The sequence below is a fragment of the Mobula birostris genome, chromosome 15 (genome assembly GCF_030028105.1).
Source record: "Mobula birostris isolate sMobBir1 chromosome 15, sMobBir1.hap1, whole genome shotgun sequence".
Taxonomy (NCBI): domain Eukaryota; kingdom Metazoa; phylum Chordata; class Chondrichthyes; order Myliobatiformes; family Myliobatidae; genus Mobula; species Mobula birostris.
The window spans coordinates 65851713-65877708 of NC_092384.1; the positions used below are offsets into that span (position 1 = coordinate 65851713).

Consider the following 25996-nt stretch of genomic DNA (forward strand, 5'->3'; position numbering starts at 1 on the left):
AGCTTTCAGAAAAGGTGGCCGGGAGGATTAATTAAGGTGGAACAGTCGCTATCATTTACATGGATTCACAAGTTTCACATGGTAGGCTGGGCCAGAAGATTAAAACATAATTAATGTAGGGTAGTCAGCCAATTTGATATAAAAATGGTTTAGTAGTGGTGAAGGGATGACAGTGGTGGAGGTTTTTCAGATTTGTGGCCTGCTGTGTGCCTCAGGGCTCCTTGCTGGATCCCCTGTTGTTTGTCATATTTATCAACAATTTGGATGCGAATGTAGCTGGAATGGTCAGTAAGGTTGCAGATGACACCAAAATTAGTGTTGCAAAACAGAGCAAAAGATTATCTAAAATTAAAACAGGATCTAGACCAGAGAGAAAGTGGGCCAAGAAATGGCAGATAGAAATAAATTAGGCAAGTGTGGTGATGCATTTTGGGGCAAGGTCCCACAGGGAGACCCCGCTTCTTCTGGCGTTGGGAGCGTAGGTGCTCAGCGAAACAGTCTCCCAATCTACATCAGGTCTCGCCAATATAGAGGAGGCCACAACAGAAACACCGGGCACCCCAACAGACTCACAGGTGAAATGTCACCTCACCTGGAAGGGCTGTCTGGGGCCCTGAATGGTAGAGAGGGCGGGCGTGTAGCGGCAGGTGTAGCACTTGTTCCGCTTGCAAGGATAAGTGTCAGGAGGGAGATCAGTGGGGAGAGACAAATGGACCAGGGAGTCATGTAGGGAGTGTTCCCTGCAGAAAGCAGGAATTGGGAGGGGGGGGAGAGAAAAATGCGCTTTGTGGTGGGATCCTGTTGGAGGTGGCAGAAGTGGAGAATTATGTGCAGGACGCGGAGGTTGGTGGGGTGGTAGGTGAGGACAAGAGGAACCCTATCCTCGGTAGGGTGGCAGGAGGAAGTGGTAAGAGCAGACGTGCGTGAAGTGAAAGAGATCAGTTGTGGGCAGCGTTGATGGTGGAGAAAGGGAAGTCCCTTTCTTTGAAAAAGGAAGACATCTCCTTCACAACACGCATAAAATGCTGGAGGAATGCACCAGGTCAGGCAGCATCGATGGAAGAGAGCACAGTTGACGTTTCAGGCCGAGACCCTTCGGCAGGACGGTCTTTATTCCATAAATGCTGCCTGGCCTACTGGCGTTTTCCCCCTTCCTCAGCCCCGTATCTCTTTCACCAATCAACTTCCCAGCTCTTTACTTCATCCCTCCCACTCCTGGTTTCACCTATCACCTTGTGTTTCTCTCTCCCCTTCCCCACCTTTTAAATGTACTCTTCATCTTTTATTGTCCAGTCCTGCCGAAGGGCCCTGGTTCAAAACGTTGGCTGTACTTTTCTCCCCCACAAATGCTGCCTGGCCTGCTGAGCTCCTCCAGCATTTTGTGTGTGTTGCTTGGGTTTCCAGCATCTGCAGATTTTCTATTACTACACAGGTGTCCCCCGCTTTTCGAACGTTCGCTTTTCGAAACATCGCTGTTACAAAAGACCTACATTAGTTACCTGTTTGCGCTAACAGAAGGTGTTTTCACTGTTAAGAAAAAAGCAGCGCGCCTCCCAAGCAGCCAAGCTCCTCCCCCGGAAATGTATTCTAGCCGGCATTGCTTAAACGCGTGCCTGTGAGCAGCCGTTAACAAGATGAGTTCTAGGGTATCGGAAAAGCCTGAAAGAGCCCGTAAGGGTGCTACACTTAGTGTAAAACTAGACATAATTAAGCGTTTCGATCGTGGTGAACGAAGTAAGGACAAAGTGATTTTAGCTTGTGGAAGTTGACGAAGATGATGTTGAAGAGGTTTTGGCATCCCATGAGCAAGAACTGATAGATGAAGAGCTGATGCAATTGGAAGAGGAAAGGATAACAATTGAAACTGAATGCAGTAGCAAACGGACCGAAAGTGAAATCGTCCAGGAACCGAACGTGAAGCAGCTGCATGAGATTTTCGCTGCCATGATTGCAGAAAAGTACAACTTTAATTTTGAAAGGGTATGTAGGTTTAGGGCATATTTGCAAGATTGTTTGAGTGCTTACAAAGAACTGTATGATAGAAAAATGCGCGAGGCTAAGCAGTCAAGCATACTGTCATCTTATCAAGCCTTGCACATCAGCTGACGAACCTCGACCTTCGACATCGAGGCACGCAGACATAGAAGATGACCTGCCTGCCCTGATGGAAACAGATGACTATGAGATGACACCCCAGTGTCCCACCACCCCAACCCCGGGCCGCGTTCTGATACATTGCCGTGGAGAATGCAGCGGTAGCCAGGATGCACCCAGCATATCTTTAAGAAAAAAGCTGAAATAAACAAGCTAATTAATTAGGAGCTGCCTGGCACGTAAATGTCAGCCCAGAACAGAGGCGATTGCTGATTACTAGGAAAGCTGACGAGAGTAAAGCAGTGGATGTTGTCTATATGGACATCAGTAAGGCCTTTGACAAGGTCCCACACGGAAGGTTGGTTAGGAAGGTTCAATTAATATTGAAGTAGTAAAATGGATTCAGCAGTGCTGGATGGGAGATGCCAGAGAGTGGTGGTGGATAACTGTTTGTCAGATTGGAGGCCGGTGACTAGTGGTGTGCCTCAGGGATCTGTACTGGGTCCAATGTTATTTGTCATATACATTAATGATCTGGATGATAGGGTGGTAAATTGGATGAGTAAGTATGCAGATGATACTAAGATAGGTGGAGTTGTGGATAATGAAGTAGGTTTTCAAAGCTTGCAGAGAGATTTAGGCCAGCTAGAAGAGTGGGCTGAAAGATGGCAGATGGAGTTTAATGCTGATAAATGTGATAAATCAAAATAGGACATACATGGTAAATGGTAGGGCATTGAAGAATGCAGTAGAACAGAGGGATCTAGGAATAATGGTGCATAGTTCCCTGAAGGTGGAATCTCATGTGGATAGGGTGGTGAAGAAAGCTTTTGGTATGCTGGCCTTCATAAATCAGAGCATTGAGTATAGGAGTTGGGATGTAATGTTGAAATTGTACAAGGCATTGGTGAGGCCAAATTTGGAGTATTGTGTACAGTTTTGGTCACCAAATTATAGGAAAGAAATCAACAAAATAGAGAGAGTACAGAGAAGATTTACTAGAATGTTACCTGGGTTTCATCACCTAAGTTACAGAGAAAGGTTGAACAAGTTGGGTCTTTATTCTTTGGAACATAGAAGGTTGTGGGGGGACTTGATAGAGGTATTTAAAATTATGAGGGGGATAGATAGAGTTGACATGGATAGGATTTTTGTATTGAGGGTGGGGGAGATTCAAACAAGAGGACATGAGTTGAGAGTTAAAGGGCAAAAGTTTAGGGGTAACATGAGGGGGAACTTCTTTACTCAGAGAGTGGTAGCTGTGTGGAACGAGCTTCCAGCAGAAGTGGTTGAGGCAGGTTCGATGTTGTCGTTTAAAGTAAAATTGGATAGCTATATGGACAGGAAAGGAATGGAGGGTTATGGGCTGAGTGCAGGTTGGTGGGACTAGGTGAGAGTAAGAGTTCGGCACGGACTAGAAGGGCTGAGATGGCCTGTTTCCATGCTGTAATTGTTATATGGTTATATGGTTTACATAGGCTGTGTATTTTAAAGTGTTATTTGGTATGATTTGGCAGCTTCATAGCTTAAAGGTTACTGGAGAGAGTGTTTCTGCCAAGAGCGCTTGCGTGAGATTTTCACTACGGAGAACAGTGCGGCAATGATTGTAGAAAAGTATTTCTACTTTATATAGGCTGTGTATTTATCATATCATTCCTGCTTTTACTATATGTTACTGTTACTTTAGGTTTTATGTGTTATTTGGCATGATTTGGTAGGTTACTTTTTGGGTCTGCGAACACTCACAAATTTTTCCCATATAAATAAATGGTAATTGTTTCTTCACTTTACGACATTCCGGCTGACAAACCATTTCATAGGAATGCTCTACCTTCGGATGGCAGGGGAAACCTGTAAAGCAAATATTTAATCAGCCAATCATGCATAAAAGCATGCAGACATGGTCAAGAGATTCAGTTGTTGCTCAGACCAAACATCAGAAAGGGGAAGAAATGTGATCTAAGTCACTTTGACAGTGCAATGATTGTTGGTGTCAGGCAGGGTAGCTTGATTATCTTAGAAACTGTTGATCTCCTGGGATTTTCACATACAACAGTCCCTAGAATTTACAGAGAATGATGCAAGAAATAAAAGGCATCCAGTGAGTGGTAGTTCTGAGGTTGAAAATGCCCTGTTAATGAGAGAGGTCAAAGGAGAATGGCCAGATCCTTCGCCACAAGTCTGCATTGATCATTAACCACTCAATTACACCCTTTACATTCCATAGTCGGCTCTCCTTATCCACAAGGGATTGGTTCCAGGACCCCTCGCAGATACCAAAAAATGTGGATGCTCAAGTCCCTTATTCAACCTGTCTTAATGTAGTGGACCTTAGGACCCAGCGGAACCCCGGACCTTATTTACCCTGTCTCAATGCAGTGGACGTTAGGACCCGGCAGCGGAGCTCTGAATCCACAGTGTCTCTGTTCACGAAAATAATCACGATCACAATTTAAAATAAAGTGGAAATAATAAAGCGATCGGAAAGAGGTGAAACGCCATCGCTCATTGGAAAAGCATTAGGCTACAGTCGGTCAATGATTGGAACAATTTTAAAGGATAAAGTGAGAAAGGCCCTGCCCCGATTAAAGCAACAATTATTACTAAGCAACGCAGTGGTTTAATTATTGGGTTTTGGGGTTTTGGGATTTTGATCCTGCACAACAACCCTGCACGGATGGGGAGTGTGCTCAGGAGTGGTCCGTCACTGGATCGAACTCGGAAATTTCCGTTCCCGAGCCCAGCGCTGAAACATATGTTTCTTAAGTGTTTTATATGCATAGAAAGGTAAAATATATACTATATACTAAGACAAACGTTTGACTAACTGACACAAAATAATACCGGATGTACCCGTTACAACTTACTTAGTAAGAGAACTTCCGTTTTTTTTCGATCCCGATCCACGATAACCTACGCACATCCTCCCATATACTTTAAATCATCTCTAGATTACTTGTTATACCTAATGCAATGTAAATGCTATGTAGAATAGTTGTTATACTGCATTGTTTAGGGAATAACGACAAGAAAAGGAAGTCTGTACATGTTCGAACAACAAGTGCTGGAAGAGCACTTCCGGGTTTTCTCGATTCGTGGTTGGTTGAATTCGCACATGCAGAACTTGCGGATAAGGAGAGACGACTGTACTTCCATTCCCCTGGATTCCTCTCCCCCCTCCGATTCTACCACTCATCTGCACAATAGGGGCAGCCTACAGTGGCCAATTAGCTTACTGATCTGCACATCTTTGGGATGTGGAGTGAAATCAGAGCACCTGGAGGAAACACACGCTATTATAGGGGGAACATGCTAACTCCACACAGACAGCAGGAAGGAGAATTTAATATTCTTTAATATTTTTGTCTGCTGTCTCACAAATTCTACACGGCTAATACACACACAGTGCTGGAGGAACTCAGCAGGCCAGGCTGCATCTATGGAAGGCAATGAACCCAATCATCAGGACTGGAAAGGAAGGGGGAAGGAGTCAGAATGAGAAGGTGGGTGGGGGAGGGGAAGGAGTACAAGTTGGCAAGTGATTGATGAAATCAGGGAAGGGGGATGGTGGGGGAGGGGGCATGAAGTAAGATGCTGGGAATTAATAGATGGAAGGGGTGAAGGGCTAAAGAAGAAGAAATCTGATCGGAGAGGACGGTGGACCATGAAAGAAAGGGAAGGAGGAGGGGCACCTGAGGGATGTGATAGGCAGGCGAGGAGATGAGGTGAGAGGGGAACTAGAATGGGGAATGGAAAAAGAGGGGATTTGGGGGAGAGAAATTACTGGAGTTTGAAAAATCGGTGTTCTACAGGGTTAAACTTCCATTGAAAGGAGGAGCTCAGGAGGAGACAATAGCGACTCCTTTGCTTGCGTCTTCGGAAACAGCTCTATTTCCATCTTTAATATCCCTATTTTTCCCTTTCAGGGTTCTTTTGAAGACCCTGACCTGGAATTACACGCGGGCTTCGGTTCTTTGTGGGAATGGGACCCGTTCTCGGTGTTACACGACTGGCCGCTATTCGACATGCCAAGGGTTTGGCCTGATAATCGCGATCGTGTTCAGAAGCCTAAGATCTCGGGGCTCTGGAGACAGGTGCATTGAGTGTTGGTGTCACGGCAGGAGACCCGCGTGTCGTCGGGGAGGCCGGAAAATCTTTCGCTGTGGGCCCAAAGACCCAAGGTCTTCGCAATCTTCGGACACAGGGCTCGAAAAAAGCAATAAAACGGACTTTTAAGATCATAAACCAGCAGGTTGTTGTTATGTCTCCCGCTCGCTGTGAAAATGGGGGACACCTCCCTCTCCCTTGCCAGAGAGAGAGAGAGAACCTGTGAGTTGTCGAACTTCAGATGAAATGCGAAGCTTTTAGGGTATCTTTGGTCTGTGTCTTTGCTATTGCTTAGCACACGGTTGGGCACAGTGATGGTACCGATGCCTGCTTTTTTTTTGCCGATGGGGGGAGGGGGAGTTGTTGCTCGCTGCTGCTTACATGTGGGGGGGGGAGCTGGGGGGGACTTTGGGGTTCTCACGTTTAACTGTCGTTCATTTTTTGGGGCACTTCTCTGTTTTCATAGATGTTTGTGAAGAAAAAGTATTTCAGGATGTCTATTATACATTTCTCTGACATTAAATTTGACCTTTGAACAACTGTCCGATCAGAGATCCTTCCCCTTATAACAGAAAAGGAGATCCTACCTGTGTCTGTGCCTGAAGATCTTGTGTTTGAGCGTATCGTACAGTCAGTAAAAATGGCGGCTCACTGGTTGGGTTGTTAATCGGCAGATAGGTCCTGGATTGAGAAAAAGGATTGCATTTCACCACAGGAACCTGGCAGATTCTTACAGTACTGTGCAAAGTCTTATATACATATATAGAGCTAGGGTACCTAAGACATTTGCACAGTACTATATATGTCAATGTGGAGCAGAGAGTGAATTTGCAAACTGATGGGAGCAAAGGATGTTGGGAATGGTGAAGGTGAAGCACTGCGGTAGAGGTGTGGAACATGTAGCAGAGAATGTCAAGCAGTAGTAAATCAAGGCAACTAGACTTGCTGTGTTGTCCTAAAGGCGTTTCGTCACTTATCTGAGAGGCTTCTTCAGTGCCAAAACATCTTGACAACATGGGAAGTCCAGTAGCTTTGATTTACTACTGCTTGATATATAATGACCTGGATGACTGAGAACTTTCATAGACATATGTGGCAAACAAGGAATGCCAGGGGCAGAGAGTGGCGCAGATGCAGACACTCCCAGCATTGAGACATCAGGCAACATCATTTGATTCTGAACAATTGGTTTATTGATCATTACAGAATTACTCTCTGGTGCTTCCTGCTCCCTCTCTTCTCCCTTTTTCTTTTCCCAACCATGATTGCCCTCTCCCTGCTCCCTTTCCAGGAGTTGCGACAGTGTGTATACTACCTGCAAGATGCACTGCAACAACACACCAAGAACCAAAGTTCCTAAGGCAGCACCTTCCAGACCCACGACCACTACCATCTAGAAGGACTAGAACAGCAGATACCGGAAACACCACCGCTTGGAAATTCCCCTCCAAGTCACTCACCATCCTAACTTGCAAAGAGATCGCTGTTCCTTCATTGTCGCTGGGTCAAAATCATGGAATTCCCTCTCTAACAGCACTGTGGGTGTACCTACACCTCAGGGACTGCAGTGATTCAAGAAGGCAGCTCATCACCACCTTTTGAGGGGTAACTAGAGATGGGCAATAAATGTTAGCTTAGCTGGCAACGCCACATCCCATAAATGAAGAAAAAAAAATTAAAACTCTCAGTCCTCAACAGAAACCAAATAAGAATCAGGTTTATCATCACCCACATACGTCATGAAATCTATTTTTTTTGGTGGCAGCAGTACAGTGCAATACATAAAATTACTACAGTACTGAGCAACAGTCCAAGGCACCACAGCTGTATACGCGTGCCTAAGACTTTTGCACAGGACTGTAGCTTGTCAGACCCTAGTCCGAGTTCAACAAACATATATGGGGCAACAATAAAGCTTCCAATTTATCACTGACCAGAACAATGAAAATTGTTCCTCAATTTTCCACTCAGTAGTAATAATGCAGAGGGATTGGGAAGGGAACATGATCGCATTACTAAATGAAGCAACTCTTCGGAATGATGACTATCTCCGAACACGTCACCAAATACAAGCCTGATTCGTATTTTCTTTCATGCATTCACAGGAAAATAAAGAAATTCAAAAACAGAAGGGAATACATGATTGCTGGAAGAAGGTACAAATTAGTCAAAGACAGCACCCAAGGTTAGGATGACCCCTGGTTGCTGGAACTAGTAGCTCTACAGCTGCACCATTGTGTGTTCCAGGAATCCACCCTGCAATTCCATTGGTTCACTGTGTAGGTCCAGGCCAGCCGGTGGTGGAGTGGCCCCCGCACCAGACTTCAAGGCGAGTAGCGCCAGGTTTGAGTCCAGCTGGCCCCTTGCACGCTTCCCATTTGTGCGGGGTTGTGCATCGAGCTAGCCACTCGGCCTCGTAAAAACAGACAAAATACTAATGAAATGCCAAGGTTGCCACCCAAAGCACCACAAGACGCGGAAAGGAACAACAACTGTGTTGGTCCAGTAATCCCATCCAATGGCAGGACAGAAAAGCAAAGTGTTGTACTTGAGCAAGTACAACTTGGGAATAAACAAACTTCAAATTTGCTGGTGAACGCAGCAGGCCAGGCAGCATCTCTACACCTTATATTCCGTCTGGGTAGCCTCCAACCTGATGGCATGAACATCGACTTCTCTAACTTCCGCTAATGCCCCACCTCCCCCTCGTACCCCATCCGTTATTTATTTTTATACACACATTCTTTCTCTCACTCTCCTTTTTCTCCCTCTGTCCCTCTAACTACACCCCTTGCCCATCCTCTGGTTCCCACCCCCCCCTTGTCTTTCTCCCCAGACCTCCTGTCCCATGATCCTCTCATATCCCCTTTGCCAATCACCTGTCCAGCTCTTGGCTCCATCCCTCCCCCTCCTGTCTTCTCCTATCATTTTGGATCTCCCCCTCCCCCTCCCACTTTCAAATCTCTTACTAACTCTTCCTTCAGTTAGTCCTGACGAAGGGTCTCAGCCTGAAACGTCGACTGTACCTCTTCCTAGAAATGCTGCCTGGCCTGCTGCATTCACCAGCAACTTTGATGTGTGTTGCTTGAATTTCCAGCATCTGCAGAATTCCTGTTGTTTGCGTTTTTAAAATAAACAAACTCTTGGGTTTCTGACCGAATAGGAGAAGCGTAGTTTGTGGCAAAGTGTGCATTCCAATATTGAAGGGTCCTTTACAGGTATCTTAAAAAGTCATCCTCTCACCTTAGAACGAGGTCTTCAGCATAGGTGACTGAGCTCGGTGGGTTACTGAGACTACCCCTTCTCCCTGTCAGCCCATCAACCAAAAAGAACCTCCTTACTGCTCCAGCTCCTGCGAACAAAAAGCATTGTATTTAGCGAACTCCACCTCAAAACTCTTATATACAGTACTTTGCAAAGATCTTAGACATATATACTGCTAGGGAGCCTGAGACTTTTGCACAGTACTGTAGTAATTTTATGCATTACACTGTGCTACTGGGAAAAAAGCACAAAATTCATGACTTACGTGAGTGATGTAAACTTGATTCTATTGTGGACTGAGAGAGGGAAGGGGGCAGGGAGAGGGGAATCATGGTTGGGTAAAGGGGAAGGGAGAGGGGAGGGAGCAGGGAGCACCAGAGAGACATTCTATAATGATCAATAAACTAATTCTTCGGAACCAACTGACCTTGCCTGGTGTCTCAGGGCTGGCTGTGTCTATTTCCGTGTCACCTCCCCCACCCCCCGGTACTTCCTCTCTGCCACCTTTCCCACACCCCTTCCACGGCACTCCACCACTGTCATTCCCAACATCCTTCGCTCCCGCCAAATTTACAAACTCATTCTCCACTCCACGCTGACAAATACAGTACTGTACAAAATTCCTATGCACTTGAGCTAGATATATGTGCCTAAGACTTTTTCAAAGCACTGTACTCTTACAGCCAAGTTATTGGGTATATTTAAAGGGGAGGTTGATAGGTTTTTGTTTAGCAAAGGTGTCAAAGATTATAAGGGAAAGACAGGAGAAGTGTTGAGAAAACACTTAATAAATCAGCCATAATCGAATGGCGGAATAGACACAATGGGCCGGATTCTGCTCCTATGTCTTATGGTCCTAGACCAACAACTCTGAAAGCCAATGCAACACTTCTTCAATCCCCTTTGCAGAAAATCTGCAGCCAGTTGCACACAGCATGCTCCCACAAAGCACTCTGATATAGTGATGTGGATTGAGGGAATTATCTTTGCCTAGTCATGCAGATCACATCTCTTCCAAGTGCTCCTGCTGTGACGAAGGAATCCTCCCACCTTCACGCGGGTGCTATGCAAATAACCTTTTCCTCAGTGTTAACACGATAAAGGAGATGGTTGCTGTCTTCAGAGAACTCACACCTCTCACACCCTTCTTTACATCGGGGGTACAGCCGTGGCAACTGCTAACAATCTCAAACTCCTTGGGGTGCACATTTTGCACAATGTCTCACTGTCCCAGGACACATTCTGCACAATCAGGAAGGCTCACCAACACCTCTACTTTTGAGGAGGCTGAGAAGAGCTAGACTATGCACATCCACACTCACGTCATTCTACAGATGTGCTGAACCCAGCACCCTAACAGAACTGCATTGCAGCAGACTAGAAGGCTCTACGATGGGTGATCAAAACTGACCAGTGCATTACTGGTATCAGCCTACCCACTATACAAGGCTGTTCAACATCTCCACTCACTAGCCCCCCAATCCACACCCCCAACCACCGCTACTTTATCATTTTCTGTAAGTCACCTTATGTACAAACACTCCTATGTCTTGTGTCACTTTATGGACATAAAATCGATCTATGCATGTAAGCTATCTTATGTATATTTCTTGTGTTTTTTTTGATATTACGTCCTTTTTCTTACTGCGTTTTTTTGTGCTGCTTTGGACCTGGAGTAACAATTATAATGTGCTCCCTTAAATTTGTGTCCTGCACATGACATTAAACAATCCTGAATCACCAGACAGTGATATCCTGACTCCAACAACTTCCGGGTAAAACTAAACTTCCTCTTTGCCTCATCTAATACTTGTAGCAATTACTTTAAATTTATTCCCCTTGTTGACTGCCCCCCCCCATAACTTTATATACCTCAATTAAGTCCTTCCTCAATGTTCTCCATTCTCAAGAAAACAATAAGGGAATAGAAGAGGGTTATCAGGATTCTGGCTTCTTTCCCTTTCCTTTCCAGTCCCGATGAGGCATTTCAGTCCAAAACATCGACTGTTTATTCCTGTCTATAGATGCTGCCTGACCTGCTGAGTTCATCTATTATTTTGAGTGTGTTGCTCTGGATTTCCAGCATCTGCAGAACCTCTTCTGCTTATTGTGTTTATAAGAGGGTATGTGCTTTAAGGAGAAGATGGACAAACTTGGGTTGTTTTCTCTGCAGTGGCATAGGCGGAAGGAAGACCTGGTAGAAGTTTATAAGATTACGAGAGGCACGACTAGAGTAGAAAGACAGGCAAAACACATCAAAGTTGCTGGTGAACGCAGCAGGCCAGGCAGCATCTCTAGGAAGAGGTACAGTCGACATTTCAGGCCGAGACCCTTCGTCAGGACTAACTGAAGGAAGAGATAGTAAGAGATTTGAAAGTGGGAGGGGGAGGGGGAGATCCAAAATGATAGGAGAAGACAGGAGGGGGAGGGATGGAGCCAAGAGCTGGACAGGTGATTGGCAAAAGGGATACGAGAGGATCATGGGACAGGAGGTCCGGGAAGAAAGACAAGTGGGGGGGACCCAGAGGATGGGCAAGGGGTATATTCACAGGGAGAAAAAGGAGAGAGAGAGAAAGAATGTGTGTATAAAAATAAGTAACAGATGGGGTACGAGGGGGAGGTGGGGCATTAGCGGAAGTTAGAGAAGTCGATGTTCATGCCATCAGGTTGGAGGCTACCAGTATCTTTTTTTCCCAGGGTCCAAATGCCAAATATTTATCAACAAGGGTGATAAATTTATGGTGAGAGGAGGGAAGCTCAAACAAGATGTGGGGGGCAAGATTTTTTTTTACGCAGGGAGTGGTGGGTGCCTGGAGTGTGCTGTCAGAGGTGCTGGTGGAGGCAGACACAATGGAGACCTTTAAAATGCCCTTAAACACATGCAAGGCAAAGAGTAGAGGGATATGGAACTTGTGGTATTGATGTGAATTACTATTTTATTTATATCAGCACAACTTTGTTCTATGCACTAAAGAAGACTTACCCCACATAGCTACAATTTTCCAATTACATCAATTCCCTCTGTGCACTCTCCACTGCAGTTACATCCACCCAGTAATGTGGTGACCAGAGCAGTGTGCACAAGCTGTGGTCTGTTCAATGTAATACACAGTTCTCTTATAATCAGTGCTCTGTCTAGTAAAGGAAGTTGTGCTCAGCGGGAGAATTGTGAGTGAACTATCGAGGAGGCTTTCAGAGTGAAAATGTTTCAGCTACAGTTGAGCTGTGTTCCCATGTGGGAGAAAGGTCAGGAGGTTAAATTAATTTTTATAGATGCACCGTGGAAAGCATTCTTCTAGGGTGCATCACAACCTGGTATGGAAGTTGTCCTGTCCAAGACCGGAAGAAGCTGCAGAAGATCGTAAACACGGTGCAGCACATCACACAAACCAATCTTCCGTCCTTGGACTCACTTTACACCGCACGCTGTCAGAGCAGTGCTGCCAGGATAATCAAGGACACGACCCACCCAGCCAGCACACTTTTCATCCCTCTTCCCTCCGGGTGAAGGCTCAGGAGCTTGAAGACTCGTACGGCCAGATTTGGGAACAGCTTCTTTCCAACTGTGATAAGACTGCTGAACGGATCCTGACCCGGATCTGGGCCGTACCCTCCAAATATCCGGACCTGCCTCTCAGTTTTTTTGCACTACCTTACTTTCCATTTTTTCTATTTTCCATTTATGATTTATAATTTAAATTATTAATATTTACTATCGATTTGTAATCCAGGGAGCGGGAAGCGGAGAATCAAATATCGCTGTGATGATTGTACGCTCTAGTATCAATTGTCCGGTAACAATAAAGTATAAAGTATAAAGTGGATAATCGAGTAGAGAGAGTAACTACCTTCTATTAGTCTTCCCACTACATTCCAAAACCCCTTTGTTCCTCCAAACAGTTCAATCCACCAGTGTTTATTTACTCTTTGTTCCCTTGTCTTCCCAAATTCACTCTCTCACACTTCTACGGATTGAATTATATCACCACTTCTCTGCCCAAATGCCCCTTCTGGGCTTGTGTAAATGGGCTCTGGGTGAGAATCGATCAATCGATAGGCCAAGGGGCCTGTCTGACTCTGTGATGGAACTTCTCTCCAAACCTTACCCTCCTCACTGTCACCCACATGGACAATATTTGTACCATCTGCAAATCTTTTTCCTGTGCTCCCTACATTTAAGATGGCATTATTAATATTTCATATTGATGCAGTTGCAAAGAGGGCATGACAATGGCTATATTTCATTAGGAGTTTGAGGAGATTTTTTATGTCACCAAAGACACTCTCAAATTTCTACAGATGTACCATGGAGAGCATTCTAACTGGCTGTATCACCGTCTGGTATGGGTGGGATTGAAATAAGCTGCAGAAAGTTGTGAACTCAGTCAGCTCCATCATGGGCACTAGCCTCCCCAGAATCTAGGACGTCTTCAAGGAGCGATGCCTCAAAAAAGAGGCATTCAACATTAAGGGCCCCAAACACCCAGGACATATCCTCTTCTCAATGCTACCAACAGGAGCCTGAAGGCACACAGTCAACGATTCAGGAACAGCTTCTTCCCCTCTGCCATCTAATTTCTAAATGGACAGTGAACCCATGAACACTACCTCACTACTTTTTTTCTCTCTTTTTGCACTATTTATTTAATTTTACAGGAAATAGTCCACAATAAGCCAATATAGATTCAGATAGCCGATGCAACCATTCTCTGCACAACCAGTCTGTGTTTCTGATCAGTGTTATGTTCTGTAACTTCAAAACGTTAAACTAATTTAAACTAATTCAAAGGAAAAAAGAGCTGAGAGATACAAGTCTTAGATCGAGTTTACATTAAACAAGGCACACACTTATCACATGGTAGTGTCATGACATGTGCAACTCACTTATTTTTACATGTAATTGGTTATTTAAATCAACAAGAATGCTCAACCAAATATACCTACAGGATTATTCAAATACTAAATACAAAGCAGTCACCTCACCATCACTGCCTTTGCAGGGTTGATGAAACCAGTGACTTACCCAAACCATTCCTGTCCAGATTCAGACTGCGCACTGGGATGGGCCAGACCCTTGGCTGCTCTTGGTTATCGGTGTAGTGGAGAAAGAGTTCATAAAGCACTGGCTCCGGGAATCGGCGCAGAAGGTCCGAGATTCGTATTGTACACTGAAATAAAGCAGTCAGCGTCACTTGCTAATGAACACCTGGTCTCCAAACCTGGATCCAGTTCTTCAACAGGCCGTGTCAGCAATTGGAAACGAGGTCAATTTGGGGGCAAACACAAAGTCCTGTGATAACTCATGGTGTTCACTGTTTTTCCTTCCACCGAGATGAAACAGTTATAAGAGGTATCAGTGGCACTCCACTAAGCCAATAAACCTCTCACTAAGACACACACAACATGCTGGACGAACACAGCAGGTTAGACAGCATCTGTGGAAAGGAATAAAGAGTTGATATTTTAGGCCTGCATCAGTACTGAAAAGGGGAAGAAGCAAGAATAAGAAGGTGGGGAGAGGGGGAGCAGGAAGGAGTATAAAGTAGATGGTGGTAGGTGAAGCTAGGTGATGGGCAGGTAGGTGAGTGGGATTAATTGAGAAGCTGGGAGGTGATCGGTAGAAAAAGTAAGGGGCTGAAGAAGGAGGAGTCTGATAGGAGAGGATAATGGACCATGGGAGAATGGGAAGGAGGGTGGGCACCAGAGAGAGAGCTGATATGCATGCGAGGAGAAGAGAAGGGGTAAGAGGGGAGGGGAAAAGCAGAAACATCACCTTCCGGTTTGTACTCTTTCTCTTCGCCCTTCCTTCTCCTTCTGGCTTCTTTCCCCTTCCTCTCCAGACCTGATGAAGGATCTCAACCCGAAATTTCAACTCTTTATTCATTTCCATAGATGCTGCCTGACCTGCGTTCCTCCAGTACTTTGTGTGTGTTACCCTGGACCTCCAGCATCTCCAGAATCTCTTGAATTTATAACGTCTCATTATCCAGTTGGCCTGCTAAAGAGCTACCAACTGATGATCTGCCCACATGAAGGCAGAAGAGTATTCAGCCTGGCCCTGTTGTCCCTCATCTCCACAACTCTGCACAGCTACCACAGAAAGTGCTGCTCAACTAATCTGACCCTCACAGGCAGCCCTGGCATCTACGAAGCACCAGTTATCTTCTAAACCTTTTCATTCAGAGAAAAACACAGTCATGGTTTCTGAAAATGAGAATGTCCCAACTGAGTGATCATTTTTGGTGTGAACTGATGTGACATCAGAGAAAGATATAGTTCACACTCAGATCACCAGAAATGGGTGTAATCCTGCAGATGTTCAAAATCCAGAGGAACAAACACAAGAAGCAGGAGGAACTCAGCAGGTCAGGCAGCATCAATGGAAAGGAATGAACAGTGACATTTCAGGCCAAGACCCTTCATCAAGATCTTTCAGTATTCCTGATGAAGGATCTCAGCACAAAGCATCAAATGTTCATTGCCCTCCATAGATGCAGCCTGACCTGCTGAGTTCCTCCAGCATTTTGTGTCTGTTTCAAGGCTTTCACAACCTGCAACAAAGGTTAAGTCTCCAATGGTATCTTCAGATTTAAGGTAAACACACATAATCCAAGATGATCTAAGGAAATGCAAGTAGCTACAGATGTGGGAATCTGAACAACAAACAATCTGCTGGAGGAACCCTGCAGGTTCAGCAGGATCTGTGTGAGGAAAGCAATCGTCAAAAGCCTGAATCAGACGGAGAATTTGTCACCCAACAACCCAATCTGCACCAAAACCTGCTTGACCCCCCCCCCCAATTCCTCCAGTAAACTATCTGTTGTTCCAAAAAGTTCTGCACCCTCTTTCAACAGGACTCACCGACTGGACGAAGAAAGACCCAAATTTGTACGCTGCATCCAACAATGTCTGTGTGTTGGGGCATAGCTGTTAAAAAAAAAACATAAAGGTGTGCTGACAAGGTGAACCAATTACAGTGTGGTCCATGAGGAAAATCGTAATTTAGTCAGGTCAAAACAGGACCAGTGGTCCATTCTACAGGAAATGTCATGGCTGTCATTTTGGAGAACCTGTCCATGTTTGGTATCATTACTTTGTGATGTGACAACAACTCTGGAATAAGAACTTATGCAGCTAAGTCCGTGAGGCAGAGTCAATGATTTTTCCTCAATGTGGACAACTGTTAGAAATTTAGCCCTTAACTCTGAATGAGTGAAATAATACAAACAGAAAACCTACAGCACAATACAGGCCCTTCGGCACACAAAGCTGTGCCGAACATGTCCTTCCCTGAGAAATTACCTAGGGTTACTCATTGCCCTCTATTTTTCTGAGCTACACATACCTGTCCAGGAGTCTCATAAAAGACCCTATTGTATCCGCTTCCACCACCGTCACTGGCAGCCCATTCCACACACTCACCACTCTCTGCATAAAAAACTTACTCCTGACATCTCTTCTGTACCTACTTCCAAGCACTTTAAAACTGTGCCCTCTCATTTTTCCACCTTGGGAAAAAGCCTCTGACTATCCATATGATCAATGCCTCTCATCATCTTATTATCATCATCATCATCATCAGGTGCCGTGCCCAGTTTGAGCTTTGACTGCCATGGCCCACACACTCCTGTTTCGGTTCAAGTGAATCAATTCATTGATACTCATTTCCAGTCCTCTGGCTGCTGTCTCCATCATCATTTGTCTTTGTCTTCCCTTTGTCTTCTTCCCTCAATCTTTCCCATAATTACAGTGCATTCTAACTCCTCTTTCCTAATCACGTCCAATGAAGTTACATTGCCTTTTCATGATCTCATACATTATTTCTCTTTTTGTGCTTGATCTGCTCATGACATCCTCGTTAGATATTCATTTCGTCCATGATATTCTTTGCATACTCCTCAAAAACCACATCTCTGCTGCTTCAATTCATTTCGTCATGTTACTCGATATTGTCCAACACTCTGAGCCATTATAACATAACTGGATAAACGTAACATTTCAGTACTCTGAGGCGGGTTGTCATGCCTAGTTTAGTATTGGTCAGTATACTCTTCATTCTCCTAAAGGTGTCTTTTGCCATCCCTATTCTTCTTTTGATGTCCAAGTCGCACCTGCCATCTGATGTCACCCAGCTTCCTAAGTAGCAAAGGTTCTGAACTTGTCTTATGTCTTCCCCGTTTATTCTCAGCCTGCAGATTAGATTCTCCTTCTTTTTGGATATCACCATACATTCAGTCTTTTTGCAATTGATAGATAGACCCATTATATCAATTAAGTTTTGTAGTTCTTCCTCCGTACTTGCAATTAACACAGTGTCATCTGCATATCTGAAATTATTGATGTTTTCACCGCCAATTTATACACCATCATCTTATATACATATTATAATATTGACAATATCCTGAAAAGGGAGAGAGAGCAGTCAGAAGTCATAGTACATATTGGTACCAATGACATAAGTAGAAAAAGGGAGGAGGTCCTGAAAGCAGAGTTAGGAAGGAAGAAACAGGACCTCAAGTGTAGTACTCTTGGGATTACTGCCTGTGCCACGTGACAATGAGGATAGGAATAGATTGAGGTGGCGGATAAATGTGCGGCTGAAGAATTGGAGTGGGGGTAGGGATTCAGATTTCTGAATCATTGGGATCTCTTCTGGGGCAGGTGTGACTTCTACAAAAGGGATGGGTTGCACTTGAATCTGAGGGAGACCAATTACAAGAGATGCTGTGAGTGGCTTAAACTAATATGGCAGGGGATTGGAACCAGTATGATAGAGCTGAGAATAAGCCAGAAGGTTTACAAGTGGATGACGGGTGTAATATGAACATAAGTAAGAACAAGCCAATGATTGGGTACAACTACAAACAGAGCAAAGAGTTAAGTTGTACCACCGAGGCAAAATTCATAAGGGTGAAGAATGCAGGATTAAAGGTACTGTATTTAAAGGTACTGTATTTAAATGCACATAGCATTCAGAAGAAGGTGGACAAACTCATGGTGCAGAGACTAGTTGGTATGATGTTGTGGGCATCATTGGGTTGTAGCTGAAAGAAGGCCATAACTGGGAGCTTAACCTCAAAGGATATACTTTGTATAGAAAGAACAGGCAGGAAGGCATTGTCAGTGGTGTGCCTCTATTGGTATAAGATGGAATTACTGTACATCTTTAGAAAGAGGTCAGAGAATGTCAAATCTTTGTGGATGGAGTTAAGAAACTGCAAGGGGGAAAAAACATTATGGGAATCATATATAGGCCAAATAGTAACCACAATGAGGGGCTAAGATTGCAAGGGGAGCTGGAAAAGGTATGTAATCAGGGTAATGACATAATGGTAATGGAGGACTTCAATATGCAAGGCGATTGGGGAAAATCAGGCCAGTGTCAGATCGCAACAGAGGGAATTTGTTGAATGCCTATGAAATGGCTTTTTAGAGCAGCTTGTGGTTGAGCCTACCAGGGGAAAGGCTATCTTAGACTGGATGATATGTAATAACCCCAATTTTATTAGTCAGCTTAATGTAAAGGAACCTTTAGGACAGTGGTCCCCAACCACCAGGCCGCAGAGCAATTGCTACCGGGCCGCGAGGAAACGATATGATTTGGCAATAGGAGTCAGCTGCACCTTTCCTCATTCCCTGTCACGCCCACTGTTGAGCTTGAACACACCCAAGGTCATTACGCACGCGTCTTCCATGTCAGCGCGGGAAGGAGATCAACTCCTCGAGCTTGCAAATGACGGCGGGCTGAAAAGTACGTTTGACATAACATCTCTGCCGGCATTCCGGATCAAAGTCAAGGCTAAGTATCCTGAGATAGTCATGAAAGCAATGCAAACGTTGCTTCCATTTCCAGCATATCTCTGCAATGAATGCAACGAAAATTAATTGCGGAATAGACTGGACATAAGGAAACCCTTTCGAGTATCGCTGTCTCCCATCACCCCTCGATAGGACCGTGTTGTTGTAGGAAAACAAGCCCAGGGCTCCCACTGATTCAGCGATATTGGTGTGTTGCAATGATTTTATATGTTCATACGGGGAAAATATGTGCTGTGTGTTTAATATACAAACGTTACTTAAAATGTTATGATGCTATTGACTTATATAACCATATAACAATTACAGCACGGAAACAGGCGATCTCGGCCCTTCTAGTCCGTGCCGAATGCTACTCTCACCTAGTCCCACCGACCTGTACTCGGCCCATAACCCTCCATTCCTTTCCTGTCCATATACCTATCCAATTTTTCATTAAATGATAATATCGAACCTGCCTCTACCACTTCTATTGGAAGTTCTTTTAACACTTCCTTCAAACTCCCCTGTCCTGCCCCGATAATTGACTTATCGCTATATTCATGCGAGAAAAAAAATATGCGCTGTGTGTTTAATATTAAATTCGTTAGATAAACCCTTTGAGAAACGAAATTGAGTGTATTAACCACTTGTCACCTATATTGCGGTCGTGATTAACAGCCCCCCCCCCAACAAACAGAATTGCCAAAAACAATAAGTAGAAAAAAATCGGCACTTGCGCACGCAAGGCTTCATGGTGATTGTAGTCTTTCACAGGGTAAACACAACGTTTTGACTGCTACTCTTGTCCATTGGCAACCCTAACCCCCACACCCCCCGCCCCCGCCGGTCGGCCGGTCCGCAAGAACATTGTCGATATGAAACCAGTCCGCAGTGCAAAAAAGGTTGGGGACCCCTGCTTTAGGAGACAGTAATCATAACATGATTGAATTCATACTGCAATTTGAGAGGGAGAAGCATAAGTCACATGTATCAGTACTGCAATGGAATGAGGCATGAGAGAGGAACCTGCCCAGGTGGATTGGAGGAGGATACTGGTGGGGATGACAGCAGAGCAGAGGTGGCTGAAGTTTCTTGGAATAGTTCACAAGGTGCAGGATAGATAATGTCCCACAGAAGTTTTTATTAAATGGGCAACCTTGGCTGACAAAGGAAGTTAAGGACTGCATAAAAGCCAAGAAAAGGGCATATAAGGTTGCAAAAGTGAGTGGGAAGTTGGATGACTAGAAAACTTTTAAAATCCAACAAAAGGCAACTAAAATAGCTATGAGAAGGGGAAAGATGAAATATGAGAGCAAACTAGCCAATATAATAAAGCAGAATACCAAAAGATTTTCAGTCATATAAAGAATAAAAGGGAGGTGAGAGTTGATACTGGACCACTGGAAAATGATGCTAGTGAGGTAGTAATGGCGGACAAAGAAATGGCAGATGGGTACTTTGTATCTGTCTTCACTGTGGAAGATACCAGCAGTGTGCCAGAGGTCAGTGAGTGTCAGGGAGCAGGAGTGAGTGCCATTGCTATTACAAAGAAAAAAGTGAGAAGCAAACTCAAAGGTCTTAAGGTGGATGGTGAAAGGCTTTGATAGGGTGGATGTGGAGAGAATGTTTCCTGTGGTGGGGGAGTCTAAGACCAGAGGACTCGGCATCAGAATAGAAGAGTGAATTTTTAAAAAGGAGATGAGAAGGCATTCCTTCAGCCAGAAAGTGGTGAATCTGTGGAATTGTTTGTTACAGACAGCTGTGGAGGCCAAGTCTTTACATATGCTTAAGGCAGAGATTGACAGATCCTCGATCGGTCAGGACATGACGTGATATGAAGACAAGGGAGGAAATTGGAGCTGAGAGGAAAATTGGATCAACCATGATGAACTGATGGAGCAGACTCAATGGGCCAAATGGCCTAATTCTGCTCCTATATCTTATGGTCTTATGGTCCCATGAAGTTAAGATAATAAAAACTAAATACTGCCAATAACACACTGAGTTTGATATCTGCAATATTCCAGTTTTAGTTGTGCATGCGACAGCAACTCCAAAAGTGATACCATGCAATTTCTCACCTGTAAAGTGCCTCCTCTGACATCTTCCCAACCAAGAAAATGTCCACGAGCATCATATTTCACAATTTTAAGGGTGATCTATTGGCAAACAAAAAGGATAAAACTGAAACACACACCAAGCTGGACATATCAGTTCAGGAAAGATCCTTCCAGTTTCCCATTCCCAGTAACAAAAAAATGTAATTTTACCTGAATGGAAAATAAAAACCAGTGAACAATGCACAGCAACTAGAATAATGATAATACTCTAATACTTGAGCACCTTTGTTCCATCCGCAACAAGCAGGATTTTCCAGGGGCCAACACACATCAAAGTTGCTGGTGAACGCAGCAGGCCAGGCAGCAACTTTGATGTGTGTTGCCTGAATTTCCAGCAACTGCAGAATTCCTCGTGTTTGCGTTTTCCAGGGGCCAACCATTTTAATTCCGATCCCCCATTCCTATTCTGACTTGTCCTCTACTACCACAATGAGGCTGCTCTTACACTGGAGGAGCAACACCTCATATTCTGTCCGGACAGCCTCCAACCTGATGGCATGAACATTAATTTCTCAAACATCCATGAATTCCACTCCCTCACCATGCCCGTTCTGGCTCCCCGCTTACCCTCCTCCGCCCATTATCTCCCTCTGGTTCCCCTCCTCCTTCCTTTTCCAATCTCTTCACCTTCATCTTCAGCCCTTTACCTTTTCCACCTATCACCTTCTCACTTCATCTTCCCACCCCCCACCCACCCACCATCCAATTCACCTGTCATCCATCAGCTTGTACTCCTTCCCCTTCCACCATCTTCTTAGTCTGGCTTTTTCTCCCTTCCTTGAAGGGTCTCAGCCTGAAAAGTTAACTCTTTATTCTTTTCTATAAATGCTCCTGATCTGCTGAGATCCTCCAATATTTTGTGGGTGTTACTCTGGATTTCCAGCATCTGCAGAATATCTTCCTACAGATGCTGCCTGGCCAGCTGCATTCCACCAGCATTTTGTGTATGTCATCAGCACTTTATCTAGTTCCAAACTTCTTCCGTCTTTCAGTGTTTTTCTTATGCACGTTTCTTTGAGCCACTATCAGAAAAAAAATGTAGCAGTTTTTCTTTCTGTTTCTTTGTATCGTACATTGTGGAAGAGCCAATGTTGTAAAACTCACACAAGCTTTTCACCGATACATCACTGTCCAGTTTTTTCAAGAGTTCAAACTTATCTTTAATGGATAATGCGCGGTATTTTCACATTACAGCACGAGGTGCATTTTCTTTACTCACTGGGGCCATATTTGGGGCTAAAAAAGAGTCAATGATATTAATAAATGCAGGAAAACAAGCAGGAATCACCTGTCTGTGCTTACAAGAGCGCACCAACACGTGAACAGATCTGGCACAACCAAAACAATGCGCAGGTGGCCCGGGAAATTTGAAATTACAGTTGCGTGGAAAATTTGAAATCAGTGCCGGATTATCGAAGGATCCGGTTTACAGGTAGTCGGATTAGTGAAGGTCGACTGTATTCTATACATCTGTTGAGTTTGCCCACGAGAAAGTGAATCTCAGGGTTGTATATGGTGACATACAGTGTATGTACTTTGATCATAAATTTACTTTGGACTTCGCACTTTGAAAATAAGATGGGCAAGTGTAGTTATGAGTAAGGACAATATTAAAAGTGGTAAAGAAATCACATAAGCAAGGATCCATCCCACTTAAGTCATACCCTCTCCTCGTCCGTCCCATCAGCAGAAGGTACAAAAATCTTGAGGACATATACCACCAGCCTATGGAAAGCTATGGTCCAAGTGCAGGTCAATGGGAGTAGGCAGTCTAAATGGTTTTGTCATGGGCTAGATGGGCCAAAGGGCCTGTTTCTGTGCTGTAGCTCTCGATGACTCTACGACCACCTGTATCCTGATGTTATAAGACACCCACATGGTCCTCTTATGAGACAGTGATGAATTTTTGATCTCTCAGTCTACCTCATCGTTGCCCTTGAACTTTGCCTACTTGTACTGTTTTCTCTGTAAATGTAATGAAACACCATATTCTGCATTCTGACAATAATAAACCAATTGCCCAATTAATTAACCAATTACTTGGAGTACAATCAAGGCCGAGATAACAAAACAAACAGGATTATTGTTAATGTGCAGCAAAGGAACGTGTCCTTCAGCCCACAATGTTGTACTGAACTAATGAAACTCAGAGTTAGATATCAAACTAAAACAACCCTTTCTTCTTACATTATTCCTGCATTCTCTGCACATTCACGCACTGATTGTGTTTTCAGTGTACGTGGGTCAGTGCAGACAGTCTGGGCTGAAGGGACTGTTTCTAAGCCACATCACTAGCAGCGCTGATGTGTTGCCCTTCTGGGTAGAGATGAAGAAGAAAAGTCAGAAGGCCAGAGACAGGGCAACTATCAGGTGCTTCTACAGTTGCCTCCTGGTGTCAGGTGACTTTGCAGCGGCTGTGTACAGGACACCAGCATTGAAAAGGAAAAAGGGCCATGGCGCAAACAGGACTGAGAGCGATAAACAACCCATAACATGATCAGATAGGACAGATGGACGGCACAACGACTTACATCTCGCTGCTGCCTGTAAGGAGTCTGTACGTTCTCCCCGTGACCGCGTGGGTTTCCTCACACAGTCCAAAGACATACTGGCTGATAGGTTAATTGGTCACTGTAAATTGTCCCATGATTAGGCTAGGATTAAATTTGGGGATTGCTAAGTGGCGTGCCTTAAAGGGCTGCGAGGGCCTACGCCGTGATGTATCTCAATAAATAAGTAAATACATGTTTACAAATGCACACTTTAAATCCCAAATGCATACTAAGATTAGGTTGTTGGGCTACAAGTGCAATTCTTGCAATGCTACTGCACTGCTGGGACCATTCCACAGGCTGCCAACCAGTGGGAAGGACACAAGTGGTGAAACATTGTTTGGGGTGGGGGGGATGATTTGGAAAATGTACAAAAGTCAAAAGGTAGTGCTAATGGGAGTATGCATCTATTCAAATGCATTCTGTGGTAGAAATAACACAAGGGTCAGAGTGGAGAAAAAGTTTTAAGGTGGGTTAAGGAGAACCTTCTTGATCTCTACATTTCTGATGAACTCGGTTCAAGGGAATTGAGCAGATCCAGTGGAGCAAGTAATAATGGGGGGAACCTCCAAATAACAAGTGTAATATCTTAAGGCTCAGAATAACTATGGAAGGGGATATAAACTATTGCAACATAAAAGCAATCAATTGGAGAAGAGCAGATTTCAAAAGGAGAATGACTGGTCTGGGGAAAAGTTAATCAAAGACTGGTAGGGGATATTATAATTAAACCGAGGGAGACCTTTAGAGAGAAAGTGTTTGTGATGCATTTCTGTGGAGTGGAGAAAAGCTGGGAAACTAACTGTGGAGCTCTGTGAATGACTAACTAGAGACAGTGAAATAGAGTGGGGAAAGGAGCAGATTGCTAACATAAGTCACAGAAAACTCAAGGAGAAAGTAAGTAGGAAGAAAAGAAAAGCCAGAGCATGTAAAAAGATTGGCAGTGTACGTAAAAGTAAACACAAACATTTTCCCACACTCATTCAAGGACAAAAGAGTCGTTACAAAGGTGGGGCCCGAGTGACACTCAGTAAGGTAGGGTGCATTACTGAGACAGTACATGAGTACTTCAACACCAAGATGCTGCTGGAGTCTCAAATGTTGAGATTCAGGATGAGTTAAGATGATAAAGGAGGCTGACTACATAGAAAACCGATAAATCCTCTGGTTCAGATGGGATTTGTCTGAGGTTGCTGAGGAACAGAACGGGAGAAGTTATAGAGACTCCGACTGTAACCTTTGAAATGCTTAATAGATTTAGATGGGTGGTGTGGGGGAAATACTTCTCTACCAAAGGAGGTGTAAGGCGCTCCTTTCCTCCACTAGCCTGCAGGTCACCTTGGGCAAGCTGTAGCACCTGCTCAGCCCCCGATCAGGGTCACATGAAGCCAAGGGAGCAGGTGGCAGATGGTCATATGAGCAGTTGGTGCAGATCACACGTCTTCGCTATGCAACCACTGACGCCAGGCAGACAGTCTTGCAAGAGTATTGATAATGGCTGGAGTCACCCGTCTTCTAAGGACACTGCCCAGAAGAAGGCAATGGCAAACTACTTCTGTAGAAAAATTTGCCAAAAATTTGCCATGGTCAGGGATAGGAAAGCCATGATTGCCCACCTCATAGAATACAGCACAAAATGATGATGATGAAAGATTCAGGGAAGGTGCCTGAGGAATGGAAATTGCAAAGATGTGATGGGAGAGGAGAATGGGGATAACCGCAGTAACTACAAATCAAGGTGATTAACCTTGATGGTAGAGAAAGTTGTAATAACAGTAACTAAAGGTAGGATTAGCAGCAACTTAACTGAATTACTTGCATGGGTTTGGGGAAAGGTGAGGGAATGGATCGAATAGATTGATCTATAAAGATTCAGTATCAACCCAAAGCTAAAATAAACTCCTCCTCACCACAATTATACTGTTCCGGTTGTGAAAGATTTCAGGAACAGTTGAAAGTGATCATAGACTCAGAGGGTAGCAGAACCTGTGAGACTTAAGTCTGTGGGAGCTCTCTAATGGTTATCTAAACCTTGTAGTTGATTTACCCTCTTGAAATCAC

General features: G+C 44.3%; 1 protein-coding gene across 5 annotated transcripts in view; it reads right to left on the reverse strand.

The window, feature by feature from the left end:
• Window positions 1-25996, reverse strand: part of LOC140210713 (meckelin-like) — a 211378-nt gene that overhangs the window by 83622 nt on the left and 101760 nt on the right. For all 5 annotated transcript variants that reach the window (XM_072279933.1, XM_072279934.1, XM_072279931.1 and 2 more), the window contains exons 10-14: window positions 21345-21422; window positions 16327-16392; window positions 14489-14633; window positions 9445-9553; window positions 6789-6882 (exon numbers count right to left, since the gene is read on the reverse strand). In XM_072279933.1, coding sequence (XP_072136034.1) covers window positions 6789-6882; window positions 9445-9553; window positions 14489-14633; window positions 16327-16392; window positions 21345-21422 — 492 coding nt within the window. The remainder of the gene's footprint in view (window positions 1-6788; window positions 6883-9444; window positions 9554-14488; window positions 14634-16326; window positions 16393-21344; window positions 21423-25996) is intronic.